Genomic DNA, 12,193 nt, shown 5'->3' with positions numbered 1-12,193 from the left:
GAACTTCCTTAGGACTTTCCAGAAGGTTCCAGCCCCGCACACGCACACTGAAGAATGACATCAGTTTTTAGTGCATGGGCATAAGGGAACTTCCTTTGGCCTTTCCAGAAGGTTCCAGCCCCGCACACGCACACTGAAGAATGACATCAGTTTTTAGTGCATGTGCATTAGGGAACTTCCTTAGGCCTTTCCAGAAAGTTCCAGCCCCGCACAAGCACACTGAAGAATGACATCAGTTTTTAGTGCATGTGCATTAGGGAACTTCCTTTGGCCTTTCCAGGAGGTTCCAGCCCCGCACACGCACACTGAAGAATGACATCAGTTTTTAGTGCATGTGCATTAGTGAACTTCCTTAGGCCTTTCCAGAAGGTTCCAGCCCCGCACACGCACACTGAAGAATGACATCAGTTTTTAGTGCATGTGCATTAGGGAACTTCCTTTGGCCTTTCCAGAAGGTTCCAGCCCCGCACACGCACACTGAAGAATGACATCAGTTTTTAGTGCATGTGCATTAGGGAACTTCCTTTGCCTTTCCAGAAGGTTCCAGCCCCGCAACGCACACTGAAGAATGACATCAGTTTTTAGCGCATTTGCATTAGGGAACTTCCTTTGGCCTTTCCAGAAGGTTCCAGCCCCGCACAAGCACACTGAAGAATGACATCAGTTTTTAGCGCATGTGCATTAGGGAACTTCCTTTGGCCTTTCCAGAAGGTTCCAGCCCCGCACAAGCACACTGAAGAATGACATCAGTTTTTAGTGCATGTGCATTAGGGAACTTCCTTTGGCCTTTCCAGAAGGTTCCAGCCCCGCACAAGCACACTGAAGAATGACATCAGTTTTTAGTGCATGTGCATTAGGGAACTTCCTTTGGCCTTTCCAGAAGGTTCCAGCCCCGCACACGCACACTGAAGAATGACATCAGTTTTTAGTGCATGTGCATTAGGGAACTTCCTTGGCCTTTCCAGAAGGTTCCAGCCCCGCACACGCACACTGAAGAATGACATCAGTTTTTAGTGCATGTGCATTAGGGAACTTCCTTTGGCCTTTCCAGAAGGTTCCAGCCCCGCACACGCACACTGAAGAATGACATCAGTTTTTAGCGCATGTGCATTAGGGAACTTCCTTTGGCCTTTCCAGAAGGTTCCAGCCCCGCACACGCACACTGAAGAATGACATCAGTTTTTAGTGCATGTGCATTAGGGAACTTCCTTTGGCCTTTCCAGAAGGTTCCAGCCCCGCACACGCACACTGAAGAATGACATCAGTTTTTAGCGCATGTGCATTAGGGAACTTCCTTTGGCCTTTCCAGAAGGTTCCAGCCCCGCACAAGCACACTGAAGAATGACGTCACTACATGTTCTTGAGCAAAGCACTTTGTCTGCTGTTACTCTGCAATCACTTCAACAGCCAAGGTGAGGCGCACCACACACCTGTTCAGGTAATGTCGATTCAGTGGAGTGACCAAGCTTATGTACAGCGCATACAGTTGGTCACTATAAACAAATCATTTGTGCCGGTCGTGCACCAAGCACTGGACACTCACATGTCTTCTTCTGTCGGAGAGTCTATCATACAGGAGTGGCTGTGTGGTAAGAAGTTTGCTTACCAACCACACGGTTCCGGGTTCAGTCCCACTGCGTGGCACCTTGGGCAAGTGTCTTCTACTATAGCCTCGGGCCGACCAAAGCCTTGTGAGTGGATTTGGTAGACGGAAACTGAAAGAAGCCTGTCGTATATATGTGTATGTATAGGTGCAGGAGTTGTTGTGTGGTAAGAAGCTTGCTTACCAACCACACGGTTCCGGGTTCAGTCCCACTGCGTGGCACCTTGGGCAAGTGTCTTCTACTATAGCCTCGGGCCGACCAAAGCCTTGTGAGTGATTTGGTAGACGGAAACTGAAAGAAGCCTGTCGTATATATGTGTATGTATAGGTGCAGGAGTGGTTGTGTGGTAAGAAGCTTGCTTACCAACCACACGGTTCCGGGTTCAGTCCCACTGCGTGGCACCTTGGGCAAGTGTCTTCTACTATAGCCTCGGGCCGACCAAAGCCTTGTGAGTGATTTGGTAGACGGAAACTGAAAGAAGCCTGTCGTATATATGTGTATGTATAGGTGCAGGAGTGTTGTGTGGTAAGAAGCTTGCTTACCAACCACACGGTTCCGGGTTCAGTCCCACTGCGTGGCACCTTGGGCAAGTGTCTTCTACTATAGCCTCGGGCCGACCAAAGCCTTGTGAGTGGATTTGGTAGACGGAAACTGAAAGAAGCCTGTCGTATATATGTATATGTATAGGTGCAGGAGTGGTTGTGTGGTAAGAAGCTTGCTTACCAACCACACGGTTCCGGGTTCAGTCCCACTGCGTGGCACCTTGGGCAAGTGTCTTCTACTATAGCCTCGGGCCGACCAAAGCCTTGTGAGTGGATTTGGTAGACGGAAACTGAAAGAAGCCTGTCGTATATATGTATATGTATAGGTGCAGGAGTGGTTGTGTGGTAAGAAGCTTGCTTACCAACCACACGGTTCCGGGTTCAGTCCCACTGCGTGGCACCTTGGGCAAGTGTCTTCTACTATAGCCTCGGGCCGACCAAAGCCTTGTGAGTGGATTTGGTAGACGGAAACTGAAAGAAGCCTGTTGTATCTTATATTAAACTTTTAAATACTTTTTGATAGTTATATTTATAAAATAATAATAATAATAATAATAATAATAATAATGATAAAAATAATAATAATAATATATATATATATATATATATGTATATATATATATATATATATATATATATAATATATATATATATAAATTTATAAGTATAAATTAATAATTTAAATAATTTTTTAAATTTCAACTTTAAATTTAAATTTTGAATTTTATATTTTATATATTTTGTATATTATATTAATTAATTTTATTGCTATGTATTGGTTTATGTTTTTCACTGTTTGATTTGCCTAATAGTGGTTTTATCTCTAATCTAATATATATATATATATGTGTGTGTGTGTGTGTGTGTGGGTGTATGTGTGTCTTTGTTTGTCCCCCCAACATCGCTTGACAACCGATGCTGGTGTGTTTACGTCCCCGTTACATAGCGGTTCGGCAAAAAGACACCGATAGAATAAGTACTAGGCTTACAAAGAATAAGTCCTAGGGTCGATTTGCTCAACTAAAAAAAGGTGGTGCTCCAGCATGGCCGCAGTCAAATGACTGAAACAAGTAAAAAGAGTAAACTTAGCGGTTCAGCAAAAGAGACCGATAGAATAAGTACTAGGCTTACAAAGAATAAGTCCTGGGGTCGATTTGCTCGACTAAAAAAAGGTGGTGCTCCAGCATGGCCGCAGTCAAATGACTGAAACAAGTAAAAAGAGTAAACTTAGCGGTTCAGCAAAAGAGACCGATAGAATAAGTACTAGGCTTACAAAGAATAAGTCCTGGGGTCGATTTGCTCAACTAAAAAAGGTGGTGCTCCAGCATGGCCACAGTCAAATGACTGAAACAAGTAAATGAGTAAAGAGTCAGAGTACACACATATATGCACTCTCACATACACGCATCTGTGTTCGTTTGTATGTGTGTGATTTCGTCAATTCCCTTGCATTTGCTGGGTTTGTAATCAATGCTTTTCCCAGCGATGTCACTTGCTTGATGCCCACCACAAATGCATGTCGGGGCTTCTCGATGTGTTGCACAATCTTAGTAAATAAAAGGCTCATTTATACAGCGTCATTTGTTAGCACGCCGGGCGAAATGCGTAGCCGTATTTCGTCTGTCGTTGCGTTCCGAGTTCAAATTCCGCCGAGGTCGACTTTGCCTTTCATCGTTTCGGGGTCGATAAATTAAATACCAGTTACATACTGGGGTCGATGTAATCGACTTAATCCGTTTGTCTGTCCTTGTTTGTCCCCTGTGTGTTTAGCCCCTTGTGGGTAGTAAAGAAACAGGTATTTCATCTGCGCTACATTCTGAGTTCAAATTCCGCCGAGGTCAACTTTGCCTTTCATCCTTTCGAGGTCGATAAATTAAGTACCAGTTACATACTAGGGTCGATGTAATCGACTTAATCCCCTAGCTGTCCTTGTTTGTCCCCTCTATGTTTAGCCCCTTGTGGGTAGTAAAGAAGCAGGTATTTCGTCTGTGGTACACTCTGAGTTCAAACTCCGCCGAGGTCGACTTTGCCTTCCATCCTTTCGGGGTCGATAAATTAAATACCAGTTACATACTGGGGTAGATGTAATCGACTTAATCCGTTTGTCTGTCCTTGTTTGTCCCCTCTGTGTTTAGCCCCTTGTGGGTAGTAAAGAAACAGGTATTTCATCTGCGCTACATTCTGAGTTCAAATTCCGCCGAGGTCAACTTTGCCTTTCATCCTTTCGGGGGTCGATAAATTAAGTACCAGTTACGTACTGGGGTCGATAAATCGTTGTTCTATATTATGGACTTGTTTAGAAAGAGGGGTTTGGTGACAGGGAGAGCGTCCTCCTGTTGGAAACGTCAACTCAGATTCATTGAAGCATTGAAAAATAGGTGTTAAAATTATGATAAGCTTTTATTTGTTTCAGTCGTTGGAGCGTGGCCATGCTGGGGCACTGCCTTGAAGGCTTTTTTGTAGAATGAATTGACCCCTGTATTTATATGTTTTAAGTCTTCCTGGTACATATTCTATTGGTCAGTTTTGCTGAACCACTAAATTACAGGCACAAAAGACACCAACACCGATTGTCAAGGGGTGGTGGGGGACAAACACACACACACACACACACGCACGCGCGCGCACACACACACACACACACACACATATATATACATACATATATATACATATATATATGTATATTTATATATATATATATATATATGTATATATATGTATATATGTATATATATATATACCGGAGTAAACACATAAATGAGAAACAAGGTGGAAAAAAGAGTACTCAAATACCAGGGGTAGAGTAATATGCTTTATTTAAAAGCAGCAGAAAACTGTCTGACAAACGGGAACGTGAAATTCAGAGTAACAGGTTTTGTTGAATTTCTGTTGGTTTTAAATAAAGTATATATATATATATATATATATATATATATATATATATATATATATATATTTATATTGTATAGAGGGCATTATTACACATAAATGCCACACACTAAGAGGGACATAAGTCATTACTACCAAAATTTAACTAATCATACCTAATGCAGTTCCCGAAGCAAGACATTTAAAAAACTGAATTTAGTTCTATATCACCTGTGATTTCGCAATTAACGTATCAAATACGTCTTTTGTTCATCAGTAGAACAGATTCTGAACACATCATAAATAAACAACCAAACAGACATCTGCTCCCCTCGGTGAAGCACATGGAAATGTTTATTCATCATATATTCGGTAAATGGCGGGCTTTTTCGAACTGCATGTCGGTAGGAAAAGTTTTTCTTCGGAATAAATTTAACAATTAAGGATAAAATCTTAATAAGGAATCTTAACAAGAAATTAACTACCTGATAATTTCTTGTTAAGATTCCTTATTAAGATTTTATCCTTAATTGTTAATATATATATATATATATATATATATACATACAAACACGCGACAGGTTTCTTTCAGTTTCCATTTACTAAATCCACTCATAAGGTATTGGTCAGCCTGTGACTATAGTAGAAGTCACTTTTCTCAAGGTTCCACAGAGTGGGACTGAACCCAGAACCATGTGGTTGGGAAGCAAACTTCTCACCTGATTTCTTTATTTCAGATAATGGTGCACTCAATGTAAGCGCTACTCTACTGATTGAAATACCAAACATGAAAAGACCGACCGTTTGGAAATACAACAATTATAAATACGAATGTGATACGACATGCGCTAACAGCCCCGAATACAAAGTGACGCAGGATGGAGATATATCGACTTTTTGGATCCGAAATGTAATTAAGGAACGATTGACTTGGAAATTTGAAGACGATAATTTGGAATCATCACAATTTGATTTGAAGATGCACAGTAAGGAAAATGATTTATAATATTAATAATCCTTTCTACTAAGGCAGCAAGATGGCAGAAACGTTAGCACGCCGGGCAAAATGCTTAGCAGTATTTTGTCTGCCGTTACGTTCTGAGTTCAAAGTCTGCCGAGGTCGACTTTGCCTTTCATCCTCTTGAGGTCGATAAATTAAGTACCAGTTATGCACTGGGGTCGATATAATCGACTTAATCCGTTTGTCTGTCCTTGTTTGTCCCCTGTGTGTTTAGCCCCTTGTGGGTAGTAAAGAAATAGGTATTTTGTCTGCCGCTACGTTCTGAGTTCAAATTCCGCTGAGGTTGACTTTGCCTTTCATCCTTTCGGGGTCGATAAATAAGTACCAGTTACACACTGGGGTCGATGTAATCAACTTAATCCATTTGTCCGTCCTTGTTTGGCCTCTCTGTGTTTAGCCCCTTGTGGGCAGTAAAGAAATAGGTATTTATATTCTGAGTTCAAATTCCGCTGAGATCGACTTTGCCTTTCATCATTTCGGGGTCAATTAAATAAGTACCAGTTACGCACTGGGGTCGATATAATCGACTTAATCCGTTTGTCTGTCCTTGTTTGTCCTCTCTGTGTGTAGCCCCTTGTGGGTAGTAAAGAAATAGGTATTTCATCTGTCTCTGTCACACACAGACAGAAAGAGAGAGAAATCAACAGAAAGTGTCAAGCTTTTAACAAATTTCCATAGGAAGTGGTTTTCCGAAGTTTTAGACATTTTTTCTTCAGGGAACAAGACTAAAATAACGAGAAATACGGAAGAGATTAACATCCTATAAGTTAGAAAGAAAACTGATTGTTTTTATTTAATTTCACTCCTGTCAACTTCTTCCTGTACAAGGACTCTCTCCGAAAAGTTGGATTTTCCACTCACCATGGTCATTTCGCCGTACACTTTCCATTCATTACAAGTAGACAAGAGACGCCTTTCCAATGCAGACCATCACCAATGTCTTTGAATTCTGTGAAGGCATTCAACCACATGTTCAATGCATTCACCCAAACTGCCGCTGTATATAATGTGTAATTCTATTTACAAATGATAATTATTATTATTTAATTATTCTAACATAAATTGCAATCAATCCTGTTGATTAAATGTAAAATGTGAAAATCTAAAAGTTTTCTTTTCTTCTTTTCCAGGTTTGGCAAGAAGAGAAAGTTACAATATTACTCAAAGTGGTAAATGGATCAACAAACCTTTTTCTCCTTTTAAACTAGAAATTGTCTTTTCAATTCCGTTTCTTTACTTAACTCAGTTTTTAGCCACTTTTTTTAAAAAAAACTTTTTCCAATCAGCTCAATTTCATTTAACATCACAAAAAAAATTACAAGCATGGAAAAGTGGACGTTAGAATGTTGTTGATGATGATGACGAAGACGATTGATGATGCAATTGATGATGATTGATTGACGATGATTGATGATTGATGATGATGCTGATTGATGATTGATTATGATTGATGAATGATGATGATTGTTGATGATGATGATGATTGATGATGATGACGATTGATGATGCAATTGATGATGATGGATTGACGATGATTGATGATTGATGATGATGATGATTGAGGATGAGGATGATTGAGGATGATTGAGGATGATGATGATTGATGCTGATGATTAATGGTGATTGAGTTGGATAATTATTAAGGATCCGACAGGCTGCAGGACTTTGACAAGGTCCAATGACTGAGGAGAGGGTGAGATAGCTGAAGGTAGAGAAAGGCTTCTATTTCTTTCTCTTAACTCCTAGTTTTTTGCCATTTTCTTTTGACTTTTACCAATCGACTCAATTTTATTTAAGATCACAAAACTATAACCATCATCAAGTAATGGCCTCCTTCGATGCTGGCATCTGTTGGATAATTATTAAGGGTCCATCAGGCTGCAAGACTTTGTAGAAGCTCCAATGGTTGAGGATAGGGAGAGATAACTGAAGGCAGAGAAAGGATGTGACCAGTGAAGATAGTGCAGGAAAAGAAGAAGGGATAATGGAAATAAGGGATGGAGTTGTTCTGGCAGGGTGGGAGGGAAATAAATGGCAATGGAAAGAAAATGGTGTGGAGTAATATGTGACGATTCTGCTTCCAAATGAATGCAGCCCTTGATTAATGCCAGAGACAGATGAGTGATGGAGAACTGGGTGTTAAAGGGAAAGAGATGTGGGGAATGCTTGAGGAGGCAGAAGAATGGTTTACGAGCATAAACAGAATGTATTTAGGACATCATTTTTTGCTGTGATTGACAGCAAAAGATGATGTCTCAAGCATTGTGTTTTGTCAATCATCCCAGTCTTTTGTCATCTCCTCCAACCGGCTCAGCATCTTGAGATCAGCCTTCACCACTTTGTCCCATGTCTTCCTGGGTCTCCCTCTTCAACAAGTTCTTTCCACTTAAAGCACCTTTTTAAACAGCTGATCCCATACCAGTGCTGTCCCCTTTTCTGTACACTACCTCCGTTTCCTCTTTTGCCTAACTTTTCTTTTGATGCCTTTCTTTTGTATGTACACTGACATTGCACATCCAAAAGAACCTACTAACTTTATTCCTCTCTATTCTTTGTATGTTTTCTGCATTTAGGGCCCATCTCTCACTATAATGTAGCATTGCTGTTCATATACAAGCATTGTGGAGGCACATGGCCTAGTGGTTAGAGCAGCGGACTTGCAGTCGAGGGATCGTGGGTTCAAATCTCGGACCGGGCAATGTGTGTGTTTATGAGTGAAACACCTAAACTCCACGCGGCTCCGGCAGAAGGTAACGGCGAACTTCTGCTGACTCTTTCGCCACAACTTTCTCTTACTCTTTCCTCCTGCATCTTGCAGCTCACCTGCGTCGGACTGGTGTCCCATCCAGATGGGGAACCTATACGTCAAGGAAACTGGGAAACTGGCCCTTATGAGCCAGGCATGGCTCGAGAAGGATCAAACAAAAAAAGAAAAATATACAAGCATCATACAACGAGCCTTTCACTCTGAGAGAACTTTTGTTGCCCAATCTCCAAGCTTCCTCAGAGACCACCAAATCACGTCAAAAGCTTTCTCCAGGTCAACGAATACCAAGTGCAATGATTTACTTTTGGCTAAATACATCTCTTGCAGTTGTTTTACTAAGAAGATGACATCAATAGTCCTTCTTCCTGGCAGAAAACCAAACTGCATCTCATCTAGTCTAATTCTGTCTTTAATTAATTAGGCTTTAACTCTCTCTCTAACTTTCTTGACCTGGTCCACCAATTTGAAAGTATCTCCTTTACGCTTATAACATCTGACTACAATGCTGCTACATCAGTTGTTAATGTGACACTTTTCTGTACAACATGATTACATCTATGGTGACTTTGTTGTATCCTACTCTGCACAACCTTCGTAAACAAAAGGCTCGTTTATATGGTGTGATTTCTTTCCAGTCCACTAGGTAAAACATATCCAGGTTCTTTGTTGCTCAATAGATTGGGATATTAGGACCAGAAGAGTGTCCAGTTATGCACAAAGAAAACTCTGCTCCCAAACACGGAAATGTAGGTGTTAAAATGATGATGATGAAAAAAAGAAACCCTGGAATCTTTCATATGGGAAACCAGTCACTAATGTTGATTTATCTTTTTACTTTAGAACCAGTTGCATTAGGACACAATGTTATACTTCATATTGAAGTAGCCGAGATGACAGGAATTGTTTTCTGGAAAAACGACAACGGTAGATATGAATGTAACCCGACTTGTTATAATTATGGTAACTATGAAGTTACACAAGTTGGTAGCATATCTACTCTTTTGATCCGAAATGTCACCAAACAAGATTTGACTTGGCGTTTTTGTGACTTGTATCTCTGCTCTGGAAATTATACTTTAGTGAAAAAAGGTAAGGAAATAACTTTTGCTAAAAAAATAATAATAATAATAATAATAATAATAATAATAATAATGATAATAATAATAATCATCATCATCATCTTCGTTTAACATCCGTTCTCCTTGCTTGCATGGGTTGGACGGTTCAACCGGGGATCTGGGAAGCCAGAAGGCTGCACCAGGCCCAGTCTGATCTGGCAGTGTTTTTACAGCTGGATGCCCTTCCTAACGCCAACCACTCCGTGAGTGTAGTGGGTGCTTTTTACGAGCCACAGGTGCCAGGTGAGGCTGGCAACGGCCACGATTGGATTGGTGCATTTTACGTGCCACCGGCACAGGTGCCAGGCGAGGCTGGCAACGGCCACGATCGGATTGGTGCATTTTACGTGCCACCGGCACGGAAGCCAGTCAAGGCTTCCGGCACGGAATAATAATAATAATAATAATAATAATAATAATAATAATAATAGTTCTTTCTAACTTTGGTACAAGGTCATGAATTTCATGTGGAAGTGGTTCTTTGATTACATTAATTTGGGTATATTTAGCCGGTCCTTTATTTCATCAAACCCAAAAGGATGAAAGGCAAAGAGCTGACCTTTGCAGTATTTGAACCCAGGAGTGAAAGAGTCAGAAGAAATTCCACTGAACTTTTTTTTCTGGTGCAGCAACAATTCTCCCAGCTCACAACTATTGTTTGGAACATAAGGAAGGTTTTCTTTAAATCTCTTCAAAACTGAGGATTTGTACAATAGAAACAAAACCAATTTTAAGCAGGATGGTATGAAAAGGGTTAAACCTGGCTGATATTACTATTTTTAAAAATTAAAAACAAAAAGTATATGACGTATATTTGCCATTTAAATATGGCTAACCCCTAAGGATGGATGCTACTGTAGTTTGTAGCCCCAGCAGGACACCTTCTCCACCTGGCTATAGACACACTGGCTACAGCTGGAGGAGGTGTCCTCCTGGGGCTACAAACTACAGTAGCATCCACCCTTAGGGGTTAGCCATATTTAAATGGCAAATATACGTCACGATGTGTTGCAGCTACCGTTTATAACTCGCTCTGAGATTTATTATTGCTTAAAAAGTATATGTTTTGCTGTTCATCTTTTGCAGGTGAAAAAACAGAAACAACGACAACAAAAGATGCTGAAACAACGACAACAAAAGATGCTGAAACAATTTACTATTCATCTTTTGCAGGTGATAAAACAGAAACGACGACAACAAAAGATGCTGAAACTAATGGATCAGAAAACAGCTTACCAACCTATGCCATCGTCATCATTTGTATACTTGGATTTGTAGCCATCGTTATCATAGCCTTCGTTGTCATATTCAAATGCAAGGCATTCATTAAGGTCAAAACTTCTATCACCCAGTGCGTATCTGGTAAGAAAGACCAGAACTGATATTGGCCAACCTTACTACTGACTTTCACTGATCCGGGTAGAATTGTTGGTTTTTGCATAAACTACCTCCATATTTTATGTAACATCATCATCATCATCATCGTTGGTTTGGCATCACCTTTTCCAAAACTCTGCTCCATCTTACTCTTGCTTGTCCAATACAAGCATGGAAAAGTGGACGTTAGAATGTTGTCGTTGTTGATGATGACAATTGATGAGGATGATTGATGTTGATTGATGATGTTGATTGATGAGGATGATGACGCGATTGATGATGATTGATGTTGATTGATGTTGATTGATGAGGATGACGTGATTGATGACGAGTGGTTGTGATTGATGATGAGTGATGGTGATTGATGATGAGTGATGGTGATTGATGATGGGTGATGGTGATTGATGATGTTGATTGGTGATTGATGATGCTTGATGATGATTGATATTGATTGATGATTGATGAGGATGATGCGATTGATGATGACTTCCACTGAAATGCTCTGCTTTTTTCAATCATTTTTGAAAATGGTGAAAAATTTCGTAAAATAGCTTTGCCATTATTAATCTGGTGTTTGGAACATAAATTAACATATTAGACATAAATTAACATAAATTAAACATAAATTAACATAGATTAAACATAAATTAACAGGAAATTCTGAATGGAAGGTTTTAATTTGGATCAGTTTAACCTGTTTGTTACCATAATTGTTGTCCTTTACAGGTGCCGGTGCCAAGTAAAATGCATTTGAGCTGGTAGCACGTAAAAAGCATACAGCATATTCTATAGAGTGGCTGGTGCTAGGAAGGGCATCCGGTTGTTGGAACCATGCGACAACAGGCAATTGGAGTTGGGACAGTTCCTCAGGTGACCAGATCCTGTCAAACCGT

General features: G+C 40.3%; 1 protein-coding gene across 6 annotated transcripts in view; it reads left to right on the top strand.

The window, feature by feature from the left end:
- The window catches only part of LOC115230628, a 38,019-nt gene extending 26,443 nt beyond the window's left edge, over positions 1-11,576 (top strand). For 2 of the 6 annotated variants that reach the window (XM_036499740.1, XM_029800769.2), the window contains 4 exons: positions 5,755-6,003; positions 7,169-7,207; positions 9,646-9,894; positions 11,010-11,576. In XM_036499740.1, coding sequence (XP_036355633.1) covers positions 5,755-6,003; positions 7,169-7,207; positions 9,646-9,894; positions 11,010-11,305 — 833 coding nt within the window. In that variant the 3' untranslated portion in view covers positions 11,306-11,576. The remainder of the gene's footprint in view (positions 1-5,754; positions 6,004-7,168; positions 7,208-9,645; positions 9,895-11,009) is intronic. The other 4 variants (XM_036499739.1, XM_036499743.1, XM_036499741.1 and 1 more) reach the window with 4 other exon arrangements.
- The last annotated feature ends 617 nt before the right edge of the window (positions 11,577-12,193 follow it).

Source organism: Octopus sinensis, unplaced genomic scaffold (genome assembly GCF_006345805.1).
Source record: "Octopus sinensis unplaced genomic scaffold, ASM634580v1 Contig15957, whole genome shotgun sequence".
NCBI lineage: Eukaryota > Metazoa > Mollusca > Cephalopoda > Octopoda > Octopodidae > Octopus > Octopus sinensis.
This window is presented reverse-complemented; position numbering and strand designations above follow the sequence as displayed.